The following is a 26,243-nucleotide window of genomic DNA, read 5'->3' on the forward strand; positions in this document are numbered from 1 at the left end:
TAAATCCTGCAGTAATCAGCTACAGATTTCCAGTCTCCCTTTCTTAAGTAACAATATTTGAGTAACACTGCTTGTGTTGTGTGGCAGTGCGAGGCTATTGCTGGCTGAGAAGACTGCCGAGCACCTCTGTATGTCTGTGACGTCACCAGCAGTGTGACGTCACTGTCAATGTACAAATGGCGCCAAGTCAGTTGGGTGAACCTCGGCTCAGTCTGAGGTCACAGAGTGCAGCGACATGTAAACAAACGGTTTTTTGTTGTCTGTTTTATGATTCGCGATATTCTAAGAACAGAATCATTAAAATTAACACAGAATTACGTTAAGACGGGCGACATTAACGCACAATCACTTACCGTTTATGTTTACACTCAGTTTACAATTTTCCTACCTGATCATGCGAGGTTCCAAACACAAAACATGACAAAATGTCTGAAAATTCATTCAACAACTTTTATTTATATTAAAAAAGAAAAAAGGGAAATCACCTGAATCGTGACCCACGACTACGTGAACGGCACACACCACACCGCGTCAATAACGACATCGTCTCTGTCCACACCGACACTGACTCAGTGTGCACCACGTGACACCAGGAGATCCAACATTCGCTGATGTCTCCTGAGTCTCGCCCAGTCTCTCGCGTAGTCGGCCGCTGTCTTCCCGTAGTTGTTCCTGGCGTTGATGTCCACCACGTTCATGGACAGTATCAGCTTCACCGTCTCCAGGTGTCCATTATAACAGGCCCAGTGAAGGACGTTGTAACCGCCCCTGTCCACCAGTGACACATCAGCCCCTTCACCCACCAGGAACTCCACCACGTCACTGTGTCCCTTCCATGCTGCCCACATCACCGGTGTCATGCTGTCTCCTCTATAGTTGATGTCCACGTCACCCTCGGCCAGGATCCGCTTCACTGTCTCCAGGTCACCGCGCATGCTGGCGTAGTAGAGGTCGCGGCCTGCTGCTGGTGATGGAGTCGCTGTAACACAAAGTAAACTGTGTACACCAGACATCTTTGTCACACGTCAACAATGTTTACATCACGTTGATACGTGACTCGTACATTGCTACGTCATTTAAACAATTCCATCATGACTGACAACAATGCAACATGACGGGAATGTCAACATGTGGTTTCTGGAATTAACGACGGTGTGTTTAAAACATAATAATAAGTTTCTGTTAGAGTCAGATGTTGTAGCTTTATTTTGTGACTTGAGAGTGTTGATGTTTGTTGAACATTACAAGGTGATAGTGCCAGTACAACTGTTGCTGCTGGGTTTTCCAACCTACCGTGTGTGTCAGAGTCTTGTGTCGTCACTGGCGGCGGTGGAACCGTCTTGGTGGGTGTCAGATCCTCACTCGCGTCAGTCGTGGAGACTGAAACAGGGAACATGATGTTCAGAACACTATACATCGCACATAAGCATTTCTACTGCTGGCCTGTTTTCGCCTTTCCTGATATGGTTTGCCTTTCACTATTATGTATGATTAAATTCTAAATACATATCTTATGGGAAAAAGTATTAATCAAATATCGTTCTAACTGACTGAGATAATTCTTACTAGCAAGAAAAACTTATACTTCCCAATATTATTTTTGACAGTTCTGTGATTGACAACGTCGATCGGTACCGGGGTGAGATCCATCCCTCAAGTCAATATCACCACGGGCATATACATCAGTGTGGTAAATACAGGGAGAAATAACAACTGCACTTCCTGCCTGCTGGGTTTTCCCACCTACCCTGTAGGTCTTGTGTCGTTACTGGCGCTGGTGGAAACGTGCTGTTTGGGCTCGGGTCAGCCGCAGCTGAAACAGGGAATATTTTCATCAGAAAACTATACATGTACAAAAAATAGTTCTATGACAACTGGCCTCAGGTTCTGCTTTCCATAAATGTTTTTGCCTTTCAGTATTATGTAAGGATGAAGTCCAAATATATCTGTTATATCTGTTATATCTGTTATCTGTTATAACAGATGGTTTAGTTTGAAGGATATTTCATTTCCTCAATATGTTTTCGCAGCTTGATTTAGTAAATTTTAAGCTGTCCATTTCGCATTGACTGTTTGATAACAGTTGAGATCCTCTTTGTTGAAACGTTTGAAGTGTCTTCTTTTTTTTTTAAAAAAAAATATATATAAACATGAACGGTGTAAACAAAACAGTCAGTTCACCCTCATGGCTATGGTAGGTTAGGGATGCACATTCTACAGGGACTTCATATATAAGCATATGTTATTTTCACATTGTTGTTGATAGATAAACACACAATTGCAACAGTACTTTTAATTCCTCTTTATGGAATGACTACCGTTTTAGTTTGAATTCAGTAACCATGCCCGGAATATTAAAAAAAACGCCTTTCCTTGATGTCCTAACCCTACCCTCTCTGTTTAGTTACCTGGTATTTTAGGCAACTCCGTAAATTCTAAAGTGAAGCACATTAACACTAGTGTTTATCAAACAGTGTGAAGGACAATAGGGCAACTTGACTCGGTGTTTGTGCAACACAGTTGTAATTTGTGGCAGGCAAACTCCGTGAAACTCTCACAAAATATCAGAATATCGAGTTACAGTGGCAGACAGAGCAATTCTCAAACAACTGCTAACCCAGGCGGACACTGCAGCTGACACAACCATACTGGTCGATGGAAGCAATGTTGACAAGGGTGCAAACACATGGCAGTGTGTGGTGGTAAAGATCGAAATTTTGGTTGTCCGACATTCTTCGTTTGTTTCAATATTAGAAATATCGAAAATACAGCATGATTCCCCTTCCATAATCTACCTTCCATTGAAGTTTTGATAAAATGTTGCAGACATGCACAAGGATATGTTTGGCCGTGTGCTACAGCGGGGATGTATTTCAATGCAATGCAGCAGTCCCGAGTGAAAAACACAATGCATTTGAAATGAAATATTGGACTGGACAGCTTTAGGATACTCTCATGAAGTCTCCTATGTGGATGTAAATGCCATCAGGTCAAGGATAACGGTAAAAGAGAGTACATAATTTGATTAAATATAACAATTAGGTGAAACGCTGCGTTGTTATGCTTCCCCAGACCTTCCATCGTCCCCAATCGGTGACAGGCTAAACATAGGTCTGGGTGTAAACATTGTGTGAAGCAAACACTTGGTTCCTACAACATTCATGCTGATTACAGCAGTCATACTATATACATTTCATCTAATTCCATAAATCAATTTAAAATCATAAACTGAGAACTTACCCACCAATAACACGAGAGATACATCTCACTGCTACTGGAGAAATGCTTTGACTGGCGACGCCACGAAGCACAGCTGCCAGCTATGACGTCATTGTGACGTGTTAGGTTAGGAGCACGACAACGTTTGGCGCTCGCCTGCTTGGACTGAACACCATCTCTATAGGGAAATATTTCCAATCGCCCCATGTTTGCTCTCTAGTTTTGTTTTCGTTTTATGATACAGTTTGCATTACCTGTGGCATGGCGTGGACAATTGTATATTAGCATATCGGCTACTTCCCTAAATAGTTGTAATTCACCGACTGTTTGTATTGCTTCATTCTTAATTTATTTGTTTAAAAAATATAAAGGTTCACTTTCAAAATAGGTCATATGTGGATATTAGTAGACCTGAAAGACTTCGGTGTAAATAGCTGTGATCACTCTGTCAAACGAGGACATTGAGGTACTTGAATTGAGCTTATACTCCTAAGTATAACCTTGAAAGACTAACTGTGGTTTTCTGAGCCTGATGCGCTCAGTATAGACGCTTTTCCACAACCCAGTCTAGGTGTGAAACAGAGATACCTAGATATAGTGCATGCTGGTTATAATGTGTGTTGTGCTACGTGTAGACAGACATTCCCCAGCTCAGTCTAGCCCCCTGGATGTCACAGGGACATATATGTCCTTCCACTTCAATCCTCACTTTGAATTTCAATAAAATTCTAAATATATCAAGCGCACAAATATAACTAACAGTTGTGAATTCTGTGGGTAATTTCCTGTTTTGTGATACCATTCAATATTATCTCAGACAAAGCTAAAGTAAGATTACCTTTCAAAATAGGCTTCATTGTAAATATGGTCCTTTTACACACTACAAAATCGCGATTCGCAGCTTTATTTGCTCTGTTGTGAAATATCAAAACACGTTAACTACCGTTAATAGCATAATAATGATCACTGACATCAGGTTTTCATGAAATCACTACTGCCGTTGTCGACGAACCCAGATATTTTCAGAAATACGCTATCTTGGATTTGGCGAAGGCCGATATTGAGATACATGATGTATATTTCATTGTCAGCTGCTACAAATGCATCAATGAATGGGCGACCTTTTTGTAGCAAGGGTTATATAAGAAAAATTACAAGGAAAATCAAACAAACGAAATCGGGTGATTGTGGCGGGTGAATGTAATTATCGAACTGTCAAGAAACGAATACGGGTTAGGCTTCTTATCTGCTTGAAATTCGAAAGTCACATAATTACTTTCTGACAACAACTCTCCTTTTGAAATGAAATAAGCGACGGTCCAATTTCTCGCTTCTGGTCTGGTTACCGACTCAATGTGCGCTGCGACAACCTGCTACATGTACAGACAGAACCACGTTTACGCGTTGCCTTGGCCACCTTCACTGAACAAAAAAGCCTACCGTTTTCGACGAAAATCCATTAACTGACACATGTTTTGCTTTGACTTTTACTTGAGAAAAGCATCGTTTGCTTAATTCCAAGTGCAGTGCGAATTGACACGATATAAATAAAGACTGAAAACGCCATGAAAAATCGGTTATATTGTCTCGGTATTTCCTACGACAGAACCCGAGGGAGTGCTAGTTCAACTTACTGCAAGTCCAAGCAGTTATGAAAATTCTTTGTATATGTTATCAATCCTTCAGTTATTTGCAACGGTAATTCTTTAAACATTGCCGCATTAAAATCTTGAAAATAGTTCCCATCCTAATACCGATCTCAATGTAAGCAAAAATCGGAGATACAACTCCAACCAACTAGAACTGAATCGATCCCTGGAAAGTCTTCATCGTCAATTTGTGATTGTTACACATCCCTGACAATTGGTGAAATTCCGTATAGAATGTAACAGTTAGTTATAAATCTATAAATTACTTTTTGAGCAGCAGTTCCTCATTTGCTTTAAATTCTGACACTACTGTATATTTTCATATATGAATTACTTAAGCAAATGCCATACAGCTATTATCCAAGCAATGAGCCAGTTGCATCCGAAACACCACTCATCATAGTTTAACACCACTTAAAGCTATTGATATAAAAAGTCATTTACAGAGAATTGTCTCTATGAACAACATATAACTTCGACCATCCAAGCAGATCTGTATGATATAATTACATTACACATGTGTTTCTTCTTTTGAAACATTAAGTTGACAAATATTTCCCATGACAGACCACATATTATCTAAATTTGTATACTTTGCATTCTGCTTTTTATTCAACAGTTCTTAAAAAATCTTTAGGTTCTGAGTTTAATATCAGAAAAGGGGTTTAATGTCAAATATACGTTTTAGATGACATAGATTCGAATTTAACCCCACAATTATTCTATGAAGATATGTTTATGCATTTAATTATTTTATTAGAAAGTTAAAAGATAATATGTACAATGATTGAATAAAGTCATGCATGTGTGATGTAATATTAAAGTACAAATACACCAGCATACAATAACTCAGAATTACAACATTTTGCAGTGCAGATATCATGTAAAGTGCGAAAGGATATTGACTTTATTAATATATTTGTGTTAGGACATCAAAACCTCAGTGTATTGCAACAAGACACGAAGAGCTAGATTTACAAAAATAAAATGAGCTTTGTCATGACTATTATAATAATCTGTTCATTGTGAAGACAAGATGTATGTAGAAACTACAGGGAAATGTAAACTATTTGGTGCTGACAACAATGAACAGTACCATTTATATTAGAGATTGAAATTTATTACCGATATGAATATATGTATTGTTTAGTTGTGTAATAAAAAATAGAATTAGGAAAGTGCCCTCGAATGTGTACTTAACCTACCGGTGGTTTTACTTCTTCTGAGTCTGAAATAGTATATTAAATAAATTAATATTTTAATATTATTTTCTTCTATTGAAACTTAGTAAAATCAAAATATTGTAATTTATAACTGTAATTCAGGAATAATAATTTTAATAATTAAAACGCGGTCATTTTAGAATTTTGCTGTGTTTTTATGCATTATTTATCCGTACAGTGATTATATATTTCATGCATCACAAACGGTTACAGACGTAAAAAGTTGATTTGAGTTATGCCCATGTTTATCGCATTTGAAAATTGGCTACATGTAGGCGATGATTGACATAATTCGTGCGTTACTGTTATTTTACAACTACTTGACCATTGTTTCTCACTTCTCTCTGTACCTGCTAAATATTTGTGTTGTCAAAAATCTCTATCCCATCTTGTACAACCCATGAAATTTACATAACAAGACTTTCTGTGTTTCACATTTCATGCATATCAGCTCCCCGCCTTAGTGAGCTACATGAATGCAGCCATATCGACCGTAATACTAAAGCGATTTGAGTAAATATACAATGAAAATACACTGCACTTTTAAATGTGATACTGAGACGTCTAGTGCCAGACTTAAATTACCGATTGCAAAAACGACAAATATAACTTGAAAATGATCAGCTGATTCCACCGCCTCGCTTCGAACTACTATTTCGCCATTCTTTCTTGCAATGTAAGCAGTCACGACTAACCCAAGTGTATCATAGAATCACGGAATACACTTGATATATCATCGTGAGAGGGAAAAGATATACGCTCAATGCACAAGCGTGAACGTTACCAGTGAAGGTGAAAGCTGCAATGGTTAACTTTCTCTAAATGTAATAACAGGGAGACTATATAGTTGTAGATTATCCCTGGTAATAGTAACACGTACGACACACATCGCGCATACGACATGCGCTGTCAGGTTAAGGTTGGACCGTCCGGATCAGCGCACCTAGCAGATTAGTGAAGGGAAGAAAAATTCTAAAAGATCCCCCATTCCCCTTACGTTTTAGAATTAAACTACAGCAGGTCTTTGCCACCAATACCAACTCTCTCGATAAAATGAAACGAAAGCTAATTGATTTGAAAACGAACACTGTGCTCGAAAGACTGCGCTTGTTTCAAATGTTTCACAATGCCATTTAGAAAGTGGTCATATGTAACGTATGTCATATTTGGGATTACACTTTGTTAGTAAAGTACAAATTCTAGAACGACATCCACGTCGCGGTAGCTGAGACGGCTAGGCGGCTGACTTTGTGTGCTGGCGATTAGGTGCCCGACTCTAAGGGTTCGAATCCCGGAACCAAAACAGTACTAGAATCTGATTTCTTTTAGGTGAAGATCTCGGCATCAAGGGTGTAGGTGTGAAGTACATACCAAGAAAGAGTGCACCACAGTTATCATGTACGTTGTATGTATGTGCGAGTGTACATGCGCTATGTATCTGCGACGTATAAATCGATCAAGGAAGTAATGACTTGTTTTCTTTACTTTAGGGTCTCTAAATGTCTTATGTGGTTATACTGACCCCAGGATTAAATTTCTCCTCTACAAACGGTGGCAATATAACCAATATATAGTGCATTTATGTTCAGATACAGTAGCCATAAGTCGTCCGCCTATTCCAAATACCATGGTGTTAGTCAGTGGCCTGTTAATTTCATGTCATGATTATTGTGGACCGAAAATAAATGAAAGTAAACCATGGGTTTCTGTCTGTACACAGCGTTTGTCATTGCATCACCCATGAGTAATAACCTGGTGATTTATTTCATCAGATTCCAGACAAATATACCTTTACGATCAGGCTCTTTTTCAGTGAAGTAATTTAAAGACCTAATTTGCAGTCTTGCACTGCCTGACACCCCAGGGTAACATCCCACTCTTGCAGAAGGTGTGGTGTCAATCATTAAAGGGTAATATTGAACCAAGTTCTGCCAGGGCAAGTGTTAGCATTCACGGACAAGAAAAGACATAATCTGGTGTAGGGTTTCATTCAGTATGAAGTTCAGATTTCTGCCATACTGAGATTGCTTTTAGTTGTCAGGTCATAATATCTCAAACATAAACGTGCTGTGTTTAACTGCCCGGGGCTGTGCTGGACAGGTTTGACCTGAAGGTTCTGACCTGACAACACCAGGCCTTCTTGTCAAGTGGGGATTGGGCGATTGTATTCGAGGCAAGTTGAAATATTCAGAATAGGGGTAAAACTTTTGTCGTCTAATTTGATGTCCAGTTCCTAACTGAATCAGTAATTTCACCCAAATATGTAGAGATACAGAGATAAATCAGTGCGACCACGGCAGAGTTGAAACTCAAATTTTACAGGCAGTACACTTCAGTGTTAAATACGGGGGAATTACTAATAGAAATAATGCCAGGCATAACACTAGTAAGACTGGAGAAACAGCTGTCGAGCTGGGTGGAGGTAAGATATACAGGGTGGTCAATGATCTCGACACACTGGCTGATCTTGATGTTTGGTGTTACTTTGCTTTCAAACAGACATCAGACATGGTGTGAAGTATTAGTGAAGAGAAATAAAATGTATCTTTTAGTATTGATTGCTCGTTATTTTGGGGTATCATATCACAAGGTACAGTTAGGGGTCGTTTCTGACGATAATGTAGCGTTGACAATTACTGTCCTCAGTAAGTTCTGTTCTTGTTCCTGCGGCCGAGAATCCCCTGTCTGTCGACTGTCTTCAGCTGTCTTCAGCTGTCTGTCGACTGACCGTGTGTTCAAAGACATCTGTCGTTGGTCACGTGACCACCAGCAGTTAGGCCTGAGATGAAGGTAAAAGTACCGTTTTCTGTAGGGCTTATATACACTGGGTCTTGACTGCTAACTCACATAAATATGCCTTGCAAGCTCTTGGTTGGCTTTACCTGCTAGTCCAACTAGCCTTGTAAGCCTTCATGTACACTGGGTCATGCCTGCTATCACAACCTTAATATGTCTTGTAAGCTCTCATGTACACTGGGTCATGCCTGCTAACTCCACGTTAATATGCCTTGTAAACCCTTATCTACACTGGGTCATGCCTGCTAACTCCACGTTAATATGCCTCGTAAGCCCTAGGTTGTCTTTACCTGCCAAATAAACGCTTACATGCCTTGTAAGCCCTAGTCTGGCTAACATTTAGATGTCTTGTAAACCCTAGGTTACATGCTAATCCAACGTTTACATGTCTTGGAAACCCTAAGTTACATGCTAATCCAACGTTCCATGCATTGTAAGCCCTAGGTTATCAAATGAAGCTCATTTATTCATGCCCAAACTCCACGTTGACGTGTAAATTAAACATTTTGCTGCCATGCCAACCTAATCCTACGTTGCCCTGTGAACCCTAGGCTGCCAAACAAATTAATGTTATTCTCATATATTCCGGTTGCCATATCAAAATAAAATGTTAATTAAGCGACAAATCTCTGCTAAAAAGTCTCACCTTCTGTCGTTCCACGATACGTCATGGTTGAAAGCTCCTTGATCTCTTTCCTCATCCCCAAAAAACTGGTATTCAGCGTCCTGAAGTCCTGTGTGAGGCCAGAGAGTGTCTGGTTCGTGTCAAACTGGTCACTAATGGTCTGATTCAGTTGAATGTTTAAACTCCGAATGTCTGTGGATACGTTGCTCCGCATTTCCTGCAAGCCCTCCCTGTATGATTTCATTTCTCTCTCCGTCACCACACAACTGGTGTTCAGCGTCCTGAAGTACTGTGTGAGGCCAGCGAGTGTCTGGTTTGTCTCAAGCACGTCATCAATGGTCTGATTGAGTTCTGACCTTAGCATCCTTGCATATGAGGTTGCACGAACTACTGTCTGATTCACCTGCATCTGTAGAGCCCGGATGTCTTTGGTCAACTCGCTACGTTCTTTTCTGACTCTTTTTCTGTAGGTGTCGCTTTCCCGTTCAAGATGCCTTAAGTCTTGTGTTATAGCTCGAAGTCGTGTCTTTATGTATTGCGCGTTGTCCTTTAAGCTGTGAACTTCCTCGAGAACTTTTCCGTTGGTCTGATGCCCAATATCATCTTCAGTTAGGATGTTTGTAATCGCTTGTTTGACGAGAGGTTCTATCAGTGAAGGAAGGAATGATGAAGTCAGTTCTTCTTTCAGCGACTCCTTCCAAACCTTAAACTTGTTCATCAGTTTAGTCTCAGTTTTCATACTTGAAAATTTCCACAGGCTAAGGTCTTGTTCAACCACCCTCACACGTGTGGTCAGAATTTCCAAACTCTCACCAGCATGTACGTCTCCCATAGCGCACAATACAAAACTCAGGAATACAACTGTTGATAGCTCCATTGTGCCAACAGAACAACACGCAGCTAGGAAGGCAACTGCCTCTCTGCTGGCTAAACGGCTTTTATATAGCTCGACTGAAGTGTCTGGAACAACGCCAGCTCGGGGAACCACACGCTACACCAGTAGTGTGTGTAGACCTTGCACCCAAACTAGATGGAAATGCTGAGCTCTAACGTTTATGATAAGTCACGGGACACTTGCTTCGTGATATTTTACATCTCATAATACTTGTGATTTTACAATATATATCGTGTATCTCTGGTTCCAGGACCCATGTTGCGTGTCATATTACAGTGTCTCGTCACAATATGGCGGAAATATTGCCGATGTGACGTTAAATACTCACTCACTCACTCACTATTACAATCTCTGTTGTGTATCATGTTATAGAACACATATTAAGTGAAGACGCCACGCCTGAAATGTCATCATTTGTCTTAAGGATTTATTGCATAGTTACAGCACTATCTATTTATGCATTATACATTAAATTTTATAACGGTGGTACAGATTGCTTACAAACAACGTTCTGGAATGCCATGAGCATGTTTCCTGGAATGGCGTACACCGAGTTTGATCATCGATATGCAACAACATCTCTGAAGACGTGAGCAAAGAAATACACGCAGCAGGGCGAGTGTCGACGTGTGAATACAAGAAGATAGCCACGCGGAGAGAAGTGTTCATCAGTGGTTGACGGAACACAACATCTGGAACCTATATCCAGGGATATACGACCAATGTTGTGTCCACGTTACCGCCAGACATGTCTGACTAAGAGAAAACAGTACCTCACGTTCAGTAGACGAGACTGTGTCGGTACACTATTCACAGTCTGTTCCATATTAACAGCTCAGGTCACTGTACCCAGACCAGTTCCTGGGCCTCTAGTACTTAAGATTCATTCTGGGAAGGTACACCATTCACAGACTACCTGAACAACTCAGGCCACTGTCGAGGGGTCCTAAAACACAGACGAGTTCTTGGGCCATTGACACTTCAGATTCATATACATCTCCTCAGACAGCAGGTCCTGCCCCTCATTAGTTATTTTTGAGGAATGTTTGCGTGCAGATAAATTGGGCAATTACATATCATAACTGGATATTAAGCTTATTGACAGCATCATGAATATCGATCCGCACAAAGAACAACACTGGGAAAACCACACATGCTTTGTAGAATTTGATTCAAGCCAAAACGGAAACATTTGGGGATACCAGGTGATGACTCACAGTGGGGACACCAGATAATGACTCACAGTGGGGACACCAGGTGATGACTCACAGTGGGGACACCAGGTGATGACTCACAGTGGGGACACCAGATGATGACTCACAGTGGGGACACCAGGTGATGAAACACGGTGGAGACACCAGGTGATGACTCATAGTGAAGACACCAGGTGATGACTCACAGTGGGGACACCAGGTGATGACTCACAGTGGGGACACCAGATGATGACTCACAGTGAATACAGCAGACCACGAATCACAGTTATGACACCAGGCCATCAACCTCAGTTATGGAAGCAGGTGATGAATCACAGTGATAACAACAGGTGATGAATCACAACTATGACACCAGGTCCTACGTACTTTGTAACACTAACATACTGTAAATAGATACTATCACTCATTTCTTTATCACTGCATTGCTTACGTACACTAACATACTGTCAACAGATACAATCACTCATTACCTTATCGATGCATTACTAATCTACTTTGTAAAAGTAACATACTGTAAACAGATACGATGACTCATTTCTTTATCACTGCATTATTAACTTACTTTGTAACACTAACATAATGTAAACATATACAATCACTCACTTCTTTATCACTGCATTACTAACGTACTGATTTGCTTAAACACATGAAATTACTCACTTCTTTAACGCTGCATTACTGATTTACTTCAAACAGAATTACTTATTTACTTACAACAAAGTATTACTTACTCTTTTTTTCGCTCTGCACAATTCAGTTGAGATACAACATAACTCACTCACCCAGTGTTCACTTACTAATGTCCATGCAATACTGAACAAAGATAGTTAACCAAGTTAAAACAGTACCACCCTCTTACTTCCCCAGCGCTGCACTTCTCTCTTAATAAAAACTCTTTCACTTCCTCAGTGCTTCATTGCTCACTTACTTAAAACACAGTGTTATACCTGAACCGATATTTTACACTTAATGCTGCTTTACTCAGTTATGCTCATCTAAACATACATTACACTTTTAGACCACAATATCACCCCATCCCTTCACTCGGTAACATGACGTAACAGCAGTCCACATTCCTAAACACGCCATTACTCAATTCTTTAACGCTTGATTACAATGTTACTTAGATACTTGTCACTCACTTACGTAAATCACAATATTACTTCAACCCTTTGCCATTCACACATTAAAAGCACAATATTAATTTCTTGATACAACATCACCTACTCACAATGCTCAACAATCCTCACTGACTTCGGAATTTACGTTTTCTCCAGAGAATTCAGGTAGGAAAGGAAAACACCACAAAGCCTCAAAGCCTGTACTGTAGTCTTTAGATTAGCAGCAGAAACTACACCGTGCCCAGGTACATGTTGTAAGAACATGTTATTGAGCATTCGCGCTGTTTTTACAGTCTGTTTTAACAATCAGATGCGCCACGATACACGTTCTAACATATTTGTGTTGTCAAATTGCGGTTTTCTCTCACCTCAGCTTCGATCTTGACAGATCGAACTGTATCAGGCGTCTTTATGCATTGCAGAATTTTCTCACTTAGCCATGATTCTCATTTCGTGGGATCGTATTCGAAATTGACACTTATTTAGATGCACGGTTGTAGCAGGAGTTATGTGATTAGAGTTTAGCGCTACCTGTGACTGACATGTCGTCCTGATTCACAATACTTGAAGGTGACATGTCAGTGTTCAGGTTGACATGTAAACTGTTTAAGAATAGTAGAAGTTACTGTGTCAGTCTTGAGATTGAAAAGATGTGTTTAGCACTAAGACTGATATGCAGGAAACGAAGACTTACTAACATGTCAATCTTGATGTTGAAACTTAACTGAAGTTGACTGACATGTCTAAACTGTCCAAGTGGATAATAAAAACAGTTCAGAGGCGTGAGATAAACTGTCTATTGATACCAGTTCTGAGACGTCAGGTAAACTAAATAACTGTCTAATAACAAGAGTTCTGAGACGTCAGGTACACTATCTAACTTTATAAAAATAATAGTTCTGGGATGTCAGGTAAACTGTCCGAATGTCTAATGAAAACTGTTTTGAGACGTCAAGTCACCTGTCTAATGATAACAGTTCTGAGACGTCAAGTAAACTGTCTAACTACCTAATGATAACAGTTCTGAGGCGTCAGGTAAACTATCTAACTGTCTAATGATAACAGTTCTGAGACTGTTAATAAGCTGTCTGTGTAATGCTAACAGTTCTTAAATTCAAGTAAACTAACCGTCTAATGATAACAGTCAGTGTAAATAGTGACTTATTTGTCTATCCTGATGAGGGGCGGTTGAATAAAGTGTTCGCTCTTCGCGCCGACGATCCGGGTTCGATTGCCCACTGAGGTATAATGTGTGAAATCCGTTTCCGGTGTCCCCCGCTGTGATACTGCTGGAATGTTGCTAAAATACTCACTCACCATCCTGATGAAGAAAGGGAATGTGAGAGATGTCATCTGTCAGTCAAGAAGTTGAAATGTAAACCACGTGAAACTTAATGTCATCAATGTTTTCGCCTGATTCTGGTCAATAATTACATGGCGTCAGGTCACGTGGGGGCCTTCAACTATTTCGACACTGCCCCAAGAACATGTCATGACTTCTCCATGGATCATGTGTTAGTGGTTCGCTTGTTACCCTAGCAATGGTTTATTGTGTTTCATATGTTGCAGGTGGACTATATACATGAAGCAGCCAAAGCAAACAAATATGTCATATTTCTTCCCCGAACGGTTTCGCCGATCTTCCCTGTGACTATATGTCTTTGAAGACGATACCTCAGCCTTCACCTTTAATGGTTGTCAAGACGACCAGTGAGTTCCAAAACTGGTCGGCTTGGAGTCAGTATGCTGTGTCTGAGTGGTATGTATGTAATGTCACAAAATCCTCATTCTCAGCTACCTATTGCACACATTCAGTTTACATAATGCCACCTACATATTGCACACATTCAGTTTATTTGACACCACCTACATATTTAGTTTACTTAATACCGGTTACATATTGCATACATTCTGGACACATTCAGTTTAGTTGATACCAGCTACATTTTTCATACATTCATTTTTTTTACCATCTGTATATTGCATACATTCAGTTTAACTAATGCCAGCTACATAATGCGCACATTCAGTTTATTTCAAACCAGGTACATTTTGGGCATATTCAGTTTACTTGATACCAGCTACATAGTGTATACATTCAGTTTACTTTAAACCATATACATAGTGCATACATTCAGTTTACTTCATACCAGCTACACAGTGCATACATTTAGCTGAGCTGATACTAGATGCATGCTGTCGGCATTCAGTTAATGCATAACTAGCTACATTTTCCATACGTTCAGTTAGTAGATTCAAGCTACATGTATGGTTAGATTCATATGTGATGTTACCAGCTACATATTCCATACATTCAGTTAGTAGATTCAAGCTACATGTCGGTTAGATTCATATACGATGTTACCAGCTACATTTTCCATACGTTCAGTTAGTAGATTCAAGCTACATGTCGGTTAGATTCATATACGATGTTACCAGCTACATTTTCCATACGTTCAGTTAGTAGATTCAAGCTACATGTATGGTTAGATTCATATACGATGTTACCAGCTACATTTTCCATACGTTCAGTTAGTAGATTCAAGCTACATGTCGGTTAGATTCATATACGATGTTACCAGCTACATTTTCCATACGTTCAGTTAGTAGATTCAAGCTACATGTCGGTTAGATTCATATACGATGTTACCAGCTACATATTCCATACATTCAGTTAGTAGATTCAAGCTACATGTCGGTTAGATTCATATACGATGTTACCAGCTACATATCCATACATTCAGTTAGTAGATTCAAGCTACATGTATGGTTAGATTCATATACGATGTTACCAGCTACATTTTCCATACGTTCAGTTAGTAGATTCAAGCTACATGTCGGTTAGATTCATATACGATGTTACCAGCTACATATTCCATACATTCAGTTAGTAGATTCAAGCTACATGTATGGTTAGATTCATATACGATGTTACCAGCTACATTTTCCATACGTTCAGTTAGTAGATTCAAGCTACATGTCGGTTAGATTCATATACGATGTTACCAGCTACATTTTCCATACATTCAGTTAGTAGATTCAAGCTACATGTCGGTTAGATTCATATACGATGTTACCAGCTACATTTTCCATACATTCAGTTAGTAGATTCAAGCTACATGTATGGTTAGATTCATATACGATGTTACCAGCTACATTTTCCATACGTTCAGTTAGTAGATTCAAGCTACATGTCGGTTAGATTCATATACGATGTTACCAGCTACATTTTCCATACATTCAGTTAGTAGATTCAAGCTACATGTCGGTTAGATTCATATACGATGTTACCAGCTACATATTCCATACATTCAGTTAGTAGATTCAAGCTACATGTCGGTTAGATTCATATACGATGTTACCAGCTACATTTTCCATACATTCAGTTAGTAGATTCAAGCTACATGTATGGTTAGATTCATATACGATGTTACCAGCTACATATTCCATACATTCAGTTAGTAGATTCAAGCTACATGTATGGTTAGATTCATATACGATGTTACCAGCTACATTTTCCATACGTTCAGTTAGTAGATTCAAGCTACATGTCGGTTAGATTCATATACGATGTTACCAGCTACATATCCATACATTCAGTTAGTAGATTCAAGCTACATGTATGGTTAGATTCATATACGATGTTACCAGCTACATATTCCATACATTCAGTTAGTAGATTCAAGCTACATGTCGGTTAGATTCATATACGATGTTACCAGCTACATATTCCATACATTCAGTTAGTAGATTCAAGCTACATGTCGGTTAGATTCATATACGATGTTACCAGCTACATATCCATACATTCAGTTAGTAGATTCAAGCTACATGTCGGTTAGATTCATATACGATGTTACCAGCTACATATTCCATACATTCAGTTAGTAGATTCAAGCTACATGTATGGTTAGATTCATATACGATGTTACCAGCTACATATTCCATACATTCAGTTAGTAGATTCAAGCTACATGTCGGTTAGATTCATATACGATGTTACCAGCTACATATTCCATACATTCAGTTAGTAGATTCAAGCTACATGTCGGTTAGATTCATATACGATGTTACCAGCTACATTTTCCATACATTCAGTTAGTAGATTCAAGCTACATGTCGGTTAGATTCATATACGATGTTACCAGCTACATTTTCCATACATTCAGTTAGTAGATTCAAGCTACATGTCGGTTAGATTCATATACGATGTTACCAGCTACATATTCCATACATTCAGTTAGTAGATTCAAGCTACATGTCGGTTAGATTCATATACGATGTTACCAGCTACATTTTCCATACGTTCAGTTAGTAGATTCAAGCTACATGTCGGTTAGATTCATATGTGATGTTACCAGCTACATTTTCCATACATTCAGTTAGTAGATTCAAGCTACATGTATGGTTAGATTCATATGTGATGTTACCAGCTACATATTCCATACATTCCGTTAGTAGATTCAAGCTACATGTCGGTTAGATTCATATACGATGCTACCAGCTACATATTCCATACATTCAGTTAAGTTGATATGAGCTGCATATCGCATACATGTATTGAAGTTGATACGAGCTACAGATTTAATGCATTCATTAACGCTGATACCAGTGAAGTTAATAGCAGGTATGCATTGCATATATTTATGTAAGCTGAAACCAACTACAGATTCGAGTCATCCATTCATTCATTGATATCAGCTACATGTTGCATACATTCAGTTAAGCCGTTACAAGCTCTATATTGAATACATTCAGGTAAGTGGTATTATTGATATTTAATACATATTGCACACATTCAGTTACATTGACCCCCAGTACATAATGTCTAATTTCAGTAGAGTTGATACCAGCTACACGCTGCCTATGTTCAAGTAAGCTGGTACCAGCTACACACTGCCTTCATTCAGTTAATACAAGCTACACATTGCATACATTCAGTTAAGTTTTGTTACTGATACTACATACATGTTGCATGCATTCATTTAAGTTGATACCAGCTACACATTGCATACACAGGGAATACTGCATGAGGTCTCATTACATACGTCAAATATCACGCCTCATCAAGACCAAAGCCAGCATCGATGTCACCTTCTCCAGTGGCAAGACCATCAAGACCTACCTAAAAGCCAACGGTAAAGGACCCAGCTGTGAACACCCTAACCCGAGAGGATGCATCTACCAGATCCCTTGCAACTGTGGCGACCTATACATTGGAGAAACGCTGAGACCAATCAACACCAGAATGAAGGAACACCAGACCTCTGTCAGCAAACTCGACCAGAAATCGGCCATCTCTGAACACATTCTCAAGAACCCTGGACATTCAATCCGATGGGAGGACACTAGGATACTATCTACCAACAACAACAACTGGCGCCAAAGGAAACTGCAAGAAGCCATCGAGATCCGGAGACAGAAACCAGCAATCAACCGTGACCAAGGATTGTACCTACCAAGTGCCTGGGACTTATTGATAAATTAATCTCATCAATCTGTGTACATTCTATCTATGTAATCTATGTAATCCATGTATAGCCAATCTACCCGTGTACATCCTTATCTACTTGTGTTTGTACATCATCAATCCCCCATGTAAACATGCCCATCAACCCTCATGCAGTCATGTACATCATCCTTAATCCCCAATCATGTGTTATGTAAACATCATCCACCATTGGCTTCCACCCTTTTCCCCTATCATGTACATCGTCCTTACCCCCTACCTGTGTTATGTAAACATATCCCATCATCTGTAATGTATTACCATTGGCTTCTATCATTGTTATCATAACTGTCGGTTTCCAATCAGCGCTTGTTTATACTGGCTTCCAGCTTTCGTTAAGTCATTCCACTTGTTACTTTTTTATTGCTTTACCTGTACATATAAATATAGATCTGTACCCCATTCTCAATCACCTGATGAAGGAGTAAGCATTAACTCCGAAACGTTGTGTTCTCATATAAAGAAGTTGATATCCATAAAATCTTCATTCTTATGCATTTCACTTCTAAATGCCCTTCAAAGACTTAATAGGTAGCTGGTTTCAAATAAACTGACTATGTAAAAACGTAGATGGTATCAAATAAACTGGACGTATGCAGTATGTAGCTGGTGTCATATAAACTGAATGTGTGCAATATGTAGGTGGTATTATGTAAACTGAATATGTGCAATATGTAGGTGGTATCAAATAAACTGAATGAATGCAATATGTAGCTGGTGTCATATAAAATGAATATATGCAATATATAGCTGGTATATAATAAACTGAAGATATGCAATGTGTAGGTGGTGTCAAATAAACAGAATGTATGCAGTATGTAGCTGGTGTCATATAAAATGAATATATGCAATATGTAGCTGGTATATAATAAACTGAAGATATGCAATATGTAGGTGGTGTCATATAACCTGAATGTGTGCAATATGTAGGTGGTATTATGTAAACTGAATGTGTGCAATATGTAGCTGGTTTCAAATAAACTGAATATGTAAATACGTAGTTGGTATCAAATAAAATAAATGTATGCAATATGTAGCTGGTGTCAAATAAACTGAATGCATACAATCTGTAGCTGGTATCAACTTAGCTGAACGTATGCAATATAGTGTTTTATGAACGTTACTGCATTGGTACTGAAGAAGTAATTTGTGTGTGTGAAACTGAGGAAATAGTGACGCCTCATCCCCTTTCAGTGGACGTGAAGAAACCGGAGTAGGTTGAGCAGATTCCTTTTAATGACATGTTCTACAACAAAGTGATCGGCCCACATTTGCTACAGTGTATATTTAGTATGTTTTATATTGAGATTCATAATAAACTTACACCAATTCTTCTAGGTGGGATGGCGAGTCAGAACCGTGTGGTCAGTTTTGGTGCGGAGCATGTTCGATCACAGCTCATCTCTTCTGCAGGGTGTAGTTGGAATGTTGTACACCACGGTGTAGAGGAACCAGTGAGTGAGTGGGTTTAGTTTTAAACCACTTTTAGCAATATTGCAGCAAAATCATAGTGGGGACACCATAAATGGACTTCAAACATTGTACCCATGGTGGAAATCAAACTGGGTCCTTCGGTGTGATGAGCGAACACTTTAACCACCTGGCTACCCAAACGTCCCTGATTCACTGGTCGGCGTATTACGGATCTTCACCCCCTGGGTGCCAGATGCACAGATACATCCTTGTCATACCTCTATCAACCCTCACTTCGAAGTCCAATCAAATGTGAAATATGCTGCAACCAAACAGTATGAAAACACACTAAATGTTTAGAGTCATACATACAACTTGAACGTGGAGAGGTCAGTTATACCACAAGGTACATGCAACGTTTTGTGTGCTTAATGTTAGAACATACAGTGAAACAACTGATTCAATATTCGATGGGGATTGCGTGAAATGAAACATTCTTTGAAGTTGAGTGAAATGAAACATTCGTTGGGGTTGAGTGAAATGAAACATTTCTTTGGGGTTGAGTGAAATAACCCATTTGGTGAGGTTGAGTGAAATGAAATATCCTGTGTGGTTGAGTGAAATAAAACATTCTGTGATGATGAGTGAAATGAAACATTCAATGAGGTTGAGTGAAATGAAATATTCGGTAAGATTAAATGAAATGGAATATTCGGCGAGGTTGAGTGAAATGAAACATTCCTTGGGGTTGAGTGAAATGAAATATTCTGTGAGGTTGAGTGAAATAAAATATTCCTTGAGGTTGAGTGAAATAAAACATTCCTTGGGGTTAAGTGAAATGAAATATTCGGTGAGGCTGAGTGCAATGAAACATTCCTTGGGGTTAAATGAAATAAAACATTCGGTGAGGATGAGTGAAGTGAAACATTCGATGACGTTGAGTGAAACGAAACAGTCTAAAAAAAACAACGAAAATTGATTTTGCTGAAAGACAAAAGCATCATTTGTGATTCCAACGCCCAAACATAACAGACCAGTGGGCGAATTTAGTTGCAGAGTGATGCCTTAACTGACACAAACACGCTGAACGACGATGGTAATTATTTCTGGCTTCCTCTCTTACTTAAGTGAAAACGACTAAAACATATAACTATACACAGATAGTGAGGGTCATTCTGATAAGCTACATCTCATAATTATGTACAAACAGTCTCCGAATTGCGGGAATAGTGCTCGCAAAATCCTGTTTACCCTAGCCAGCGAAGCCGCCATCTTGTGAAAAACGGAGAACAGATCGGGACATCTGAAGTGATGTCATACGTTAACGTTGCTGCACATGCAAACATAAAAGACTATAAAAGAACAAAGTTTGTTGTCCATGGCGACAGTATTTGGGTCGGGTTTTTAGTCCCAGGTATGCTTATCTCACACAATACAAACACTTAAACACTGTAGAAAGTGGAATTATGATATGTATTTGTACACCATATGTCATGAGCTAAATGTTTCCAATGTAAATATGAAACCGTTGACATTAATATAACAGATCAATTATGGGTGTCACACTTCTTGCTCGAAATTGCCGCTTTTAAATTGTCAAGATGTTGTTTTGATAAAACTTTCAAAGTTGTTCAAAGCAAAATAGCTTTGAAGTGAAGAGTAGCGCACAGGCTGCTGACACCTCTATGACAAACCTGTCATTTGCTATAACTCAAAATCTGCGTTATATATATTGATGCACATTCAGTGATAACCTACAAGATGTTAGTTGAGTGTGTATCTGTGACGGTGACCCAGGGTATAAATAGCATTGACTGGCATTGCTCACATGGACCCTGCAATATTGCACGCGAGAGGACGCGTGATCGGCCTGGAAAATGTGCAAGAAATACACCAAAAGAGCCAAGATGCAAACAAAATCCTAAATCATGCGTCTTTGTCAGTTCACTAGAAAAAGGATTTGCTATTACGGTCTTAACACTCTCCCGTTTGAATCAAGGCTACAACATGACCCCTGGGATATGTGAAAACGGTTATAAGTGTGACGGTGGAATGTTCCTGTGATAACACGTAGTGATGATAGCATGCAGTGATAATGATGTGTGCCTTTGATGGTGTGATATTGTAACGTAGGTATGTGATAATGATATTAAAAGATGATGGTAATTAGTGATGACGGTGTGTAGTGACTGATGACTGCAAGTAGTGATTATAGGTAGTGATTATGGTATGTTCAGTGGTAAAGTTTTGCAGTGATAATGGTGTGTATTGATGAAGGTATGTAGTGATGATGGTGTGTAGTCATGATGGATAGTATATGGTGATGATGGTGTGTAGTGATGATTGTACATAGTGATGACGATATGTACTAATGATAGACTGTTCTGCGCTGATAGCATATGGTGATGATGGTGTGTAGTGATGACTTTTTGTAGAGATGATAGTACGTAGTGATGATTATATATTGTGTGATGATGGTATGTAGTGATAACGACATGTACTGATGATGGTATGTAGTGATGACTTCATGTAGAGATGATAGTACGTAGTGATGATTATATATTGTATGATGATGGTATGTACTGACGATGGTATGCAGCGATGGCTCTATGTAGAAATGATATTGTATGATGATGGTATGAAGTGATGATGGCAACTACAGATGATGGTATTCTCTGTCATGACAGTGTGTTGTGACGGTATATAGTGATGGCAGTGTGTAGTGATGATGGTATGTAGTGATGATGGCATGTAGTGATGAGGGTACATGCTTGTGTTAGTAGTCGGCGATAATAACGTGTTGCGATGACAATCTAAGATTATGATATAATTATTATATGTGATTGTGATATGTTGTTCTTCATAGTGAGTTGACCTTTGAAGAGCAACCTCCTTTTGGTATGTTCTGGGTGTCTATGCTGAATGTACATCGGATACACAGACTGAAGATACTGCTGAAACCCATACCGGAGTCACTTGTTGAATGTACATCGGATACACAGACTGAGATACCACTGAAGCCGATACCGGAGTCACTTGTAGAATGTACATCGGATACACAGACTGAGATACCACTGAAGCCGATACTGGAGTCACTTGTAGAAAGTACATCATATACCGCTGAGATACCACTGAAGCCAGCACCAGAGTTACTTGTTGAATGTACATCGGATACATAGACTGAGATACCACTGAAGCCAGCACCAGAGTCACTTGTTGAATGTACATCGGATACACAGACACCCCTTGTAATACAAGCAAATAACTCAACTTGAAACTGTGACCATTTGTTAAACAACTATTATCCTAAGTTGACTAAAATTCTGAGGTTTATTTGTTCATCTGGCAAAGAAAAATAATGGAGATTCGCCATCTTCACTTCACTTTATTCGATGTACTTTCTTGTGTAAGTGAAATTCATCGGTACGTTTTCACTGCAAACATAAAAGGCTACAAAAGAATAAAATTTGTGGTCCATGGCGACAGTATTTCACTGTCGGCTTTTTAGTCCCAGATCTGCTTATCTCACTTAAACATTTCTTGTTCGAAATTCCCGCATTTAAATTGTTGATTTGATAAATCTTTCAAACTTGTACAAAGCAAAACACCTTCGAAGTGAAGAGTAGCGCACAGACTGCTGACACCTCTATGACAAACCTGTCATTTACTATAACTCAAAATCTGCGTTTTATATATTGATACACATTCAGTGATAACTTACAAGACAAGCTGTTAGTTAAGTGTGTAAAGGTGACGGTGACCCAGGGTATAAATAGCATAGAGATTGGCATTGCTCACGTGGAACCTGCAATACTGCAAGAGAGAGAAAGCGTGATCGACCAAGAAATACACCAAACGAGCCAAGATGTAAACAAATTCGTAAGTCATCCGTCTTTGTCAGCTCACTAGAAAAAGGATCTGGTATTACCGTCTTAAAACTCCCCCGATGCCCATAAACCACACCACCACCCCTATCCCCCACCCTGCCACTGCCCCCCGCCTATGGATAACTTTATTTTTTAACTGTGATCAAAGATCCTCCAGCAAAACAATGTGTGCAAGTGTTACTTTGGGCCTTCTCGTCCACCAATTTGTCCCCACTGAACATCTATCAGGTGCTCTTGATCGACGCTTGTGTCAGCGTAATCCACCACCTCAGACACTACAGGTTCTGCGCACAGCACTTCACCGAGTTCTCCAGACAATATTCGGCATATCCTTTCTTCTTCAGCAAAGTTGCCAACGTTGCTTCTGGTGGTAACACTAGATATTGACAATTTACTGTGACCAGCCAACTTTATTAGCCCTTTGTAGTTTACCAAAACACCTTTTGCTTAGTCATGTTTTGAAAATTTGTAGAGTGATGGTTTTGCTGTAATTGAGCAGTGATGTCACACTCTCCAAATCATTGAGTCAAATTTCCCCTTTTTGAAGAGTAAATTTTGTTTGTGTAGGGTGAGTGAGTGGTCGTTTTGAACATTTATCTCAAATTTGCGACATAATCTTCACATGGCTGACCCTGGACTTATACAAGGATCTTGTTAGTACAACAGGCGGCTTGTTGTAGGATAGTAGTATTAGTTCAAAGTATGCTGTTCACGACCCCATAGATCGATTACAGTGCTCGATTGTTTATTGAAGTACCTTAAGATACTTCCAACAGATACCATGGAGGTTACTGAAACGCCCAAACCATCAAGCCAAGTTTTCCTGGGACAGAGATCCCAAAATTTAATAAAGCTACACATTGGCGTGTCCTAAGTGTCTGTTCCCTTATTCTCGAAGCCCAAAGAGTTCTTAAGTTCGATCTTCACCAATATTTTAAGAATGGACTTGATAATGATTGATAAATTATAAATCATACACCAATCGTTTTCAAGTGTTTGGTTGACACATTAAAATTACTTGGCATACCCTTACCAACCCGAATAAGATCACGGACATAATTATATTCAAGCACATAAACGACCAAAAGACGAATCACTGTGGGGACACCAGATGATGACTCACAGTGGGGACACAAGGTGATGAACCGCAGTGATGCCACCAGTGGATGGATTACAGTAATGAAAGCAGGAAGACAGCGGGTCACGAATCACAGTGAAGACACCGGGTGATGAATCACAGTAAATATACCAGGCCATGGATCACAGTGAAGACAGGGGATGAATCACAGTGATGTCACCAGGTAAGGAGTTACAGTGATGACAACAGTTGTTCATGGATCACAGTGATGACAACGGGTGTAGAATGACAGTGATACCAGGTGTTTATGAATCACACTGACGACACCAGGTATTGAAAGGTGTTATGAGACGGGGAGTGCAGGTGTTCATGAGACGGAGAGTGCATCCTGCCTCACCAGTTGCATTTGTTATAAACACATGCATGGATGGATAAGTCAGTTGTTCAGTTGATAAACAAAAACATGCCATCGTACCTTTTGCCACTAGTCAAATTGGAAGATATCATCAGATTGCACTTATGTCCCTGATGCGTCAGACGTTGGTGTGCCTTCTACTGATATACTATACAACTGGATGACTGCTTTACGCTTTACTGGTGGTGGTTGGGGAGGGGAGGGGCTATTTTGTTGAAGTTTTGATCGTACAGCAGTATGGCACTTTTTGAAATTGTGGTGAAAAGAGTGTATTTGGTTGTACCCGTGAATTATAAATAAAGGAAATGCTGGAGCTATTAAAGTATCAGTTAAATGAATCACACTTGGCAAGAATACAGGTAGGTTTTATCAGCCTGGCACCAGATAGCATGGATGACGTAGTTGTTCTTGTCAGAATGCCAAGACACTGGAATGGGGCGACAAGAATAGTAACGCTGCATGTAAAGATACATAAAGCAATGGACCGACTATTACATTCAGCGCGTTATCTTTTCCGACTTATACATCCTTAAAACTTTCAAACCTATACTCGATTGCTAAAATATATAATGCCACTAGTAGTGATTGCATATGCAGATGATCTAGACAGTTTGCATTTCACTGTACGTTGTACTATTACCTTGTACATTATATACACTTTGTACTGTGCTTCCGCAAATGACAAAATACAGTTAAAATATAGCATTCGGGAAAATGGAGCATGATAGTGTTAGGTGAAGGATTTTGAATGGTTCATTGTTAACCTTTGATTTCGGACAAGCAGATTCAAAGGACTGTCGTATTTTGTCTTTATTTTATAGATTTATCTGTCAAATTCAAATTATTCATTTCTTGTAGTTGCTGACACGATCACCTCTTTAGCGGAGCACTACGCACCTTACACAACAGTATTTAAAGCGGTATTGTTCATTACACACATACATAAAACACAGTAACGGTCACTCTATGAAGGCCTCATTAATGACTTCCTTCAAACACAGTAAGACTCACTCTATGAAGGCCACATGAATGACTTCCTTCAAACACAGTAAGACTCACTCTATGAAGGCCTCATTAATGACTTCCTTTAAACACAGTAACGGTCACTCTATGAAGGCCTCATTAATGACTTCCTTTAAACACAGTAACGGTCACTCTATGAAGGCCTCATTAATGACTTCCTTTAAACACAGTAACGG

The 26,243-nt window shown here is 39.3% G+C and overlaps 1 protein-coding gene across 1 annotated transcript; it reads right to left on the reverse strand.

The window, feature by feature from the left end:
• Window positions 1–436: 436 nt before the first annotated feature.
• Window positions 437–10,418, reverse strand: LOC137260440 (uncharacterized). The gene is made up of 4 exons (XM_067798098.1): window positions 9,534–10,418; window positions 1,748–1,813; window positions 1,294–1,380; window positions 437–979 (listed from the first exon to the last, which is right to left on the reverse strand). The coding sequence occupies exons 1-4, from the start codon at window positions 10,387–10,389 to the stop codon at window positions 570–572; spliced, it is 1,419 nt and encodes a 472-aa protein (XP_067654199.1). The 5' UTR covers window positions 10,390–10,418; the 3' UTR covers window positions 437–569.
• Between the last annotated feature and the right edge of the window lie 15,825 nt (window positions 10,419–26,243).

Source organism: Haliotis asinina, chromosome 13 (genome assembly GCF_037392515.1).
Source record: "Haliotis asinina isolate JCU_RB_2024 chromosome 13, JCU_Hal_asi_v2, whole genome shotgun sequence".
In the NCBI taxonomy this organism is placed as follows: domain Eukaryota; kingdom Metazoa; phylum Mollusca; class Gastropoda; order Lepetellida; family Haliotidae; genus Haliotis; species Haliotis asinina.

What these genes read in the sequence shown, in the direction of transcription:
- LOC137260440 (XM_067798098.1), bottom strand. Translation starts at nt 10,389, where the DNA reads ATGGAGCTATCAACAGTTGTATTCCTGAGTTTTGTATTGTGCGCTATG. An exon ending in GTATCGTGGAACGACAGAAG is followed by an intron (nt 1,814 to 9,533) that starts GTGAGACTTTTT and finishes TCCCTGTTTCAG; the next exon opens with CTGCGGCTGACCCGAGCCCA. An exon ending in AACGACACAAGACCTACAGG is followed by an intron (nt 1,381 to 1,747) that starts GTAGGTGGGAAA and finishes TCCCTGTTTCAG; the next exon opens with TCTCCACGACTGACGCGAGT.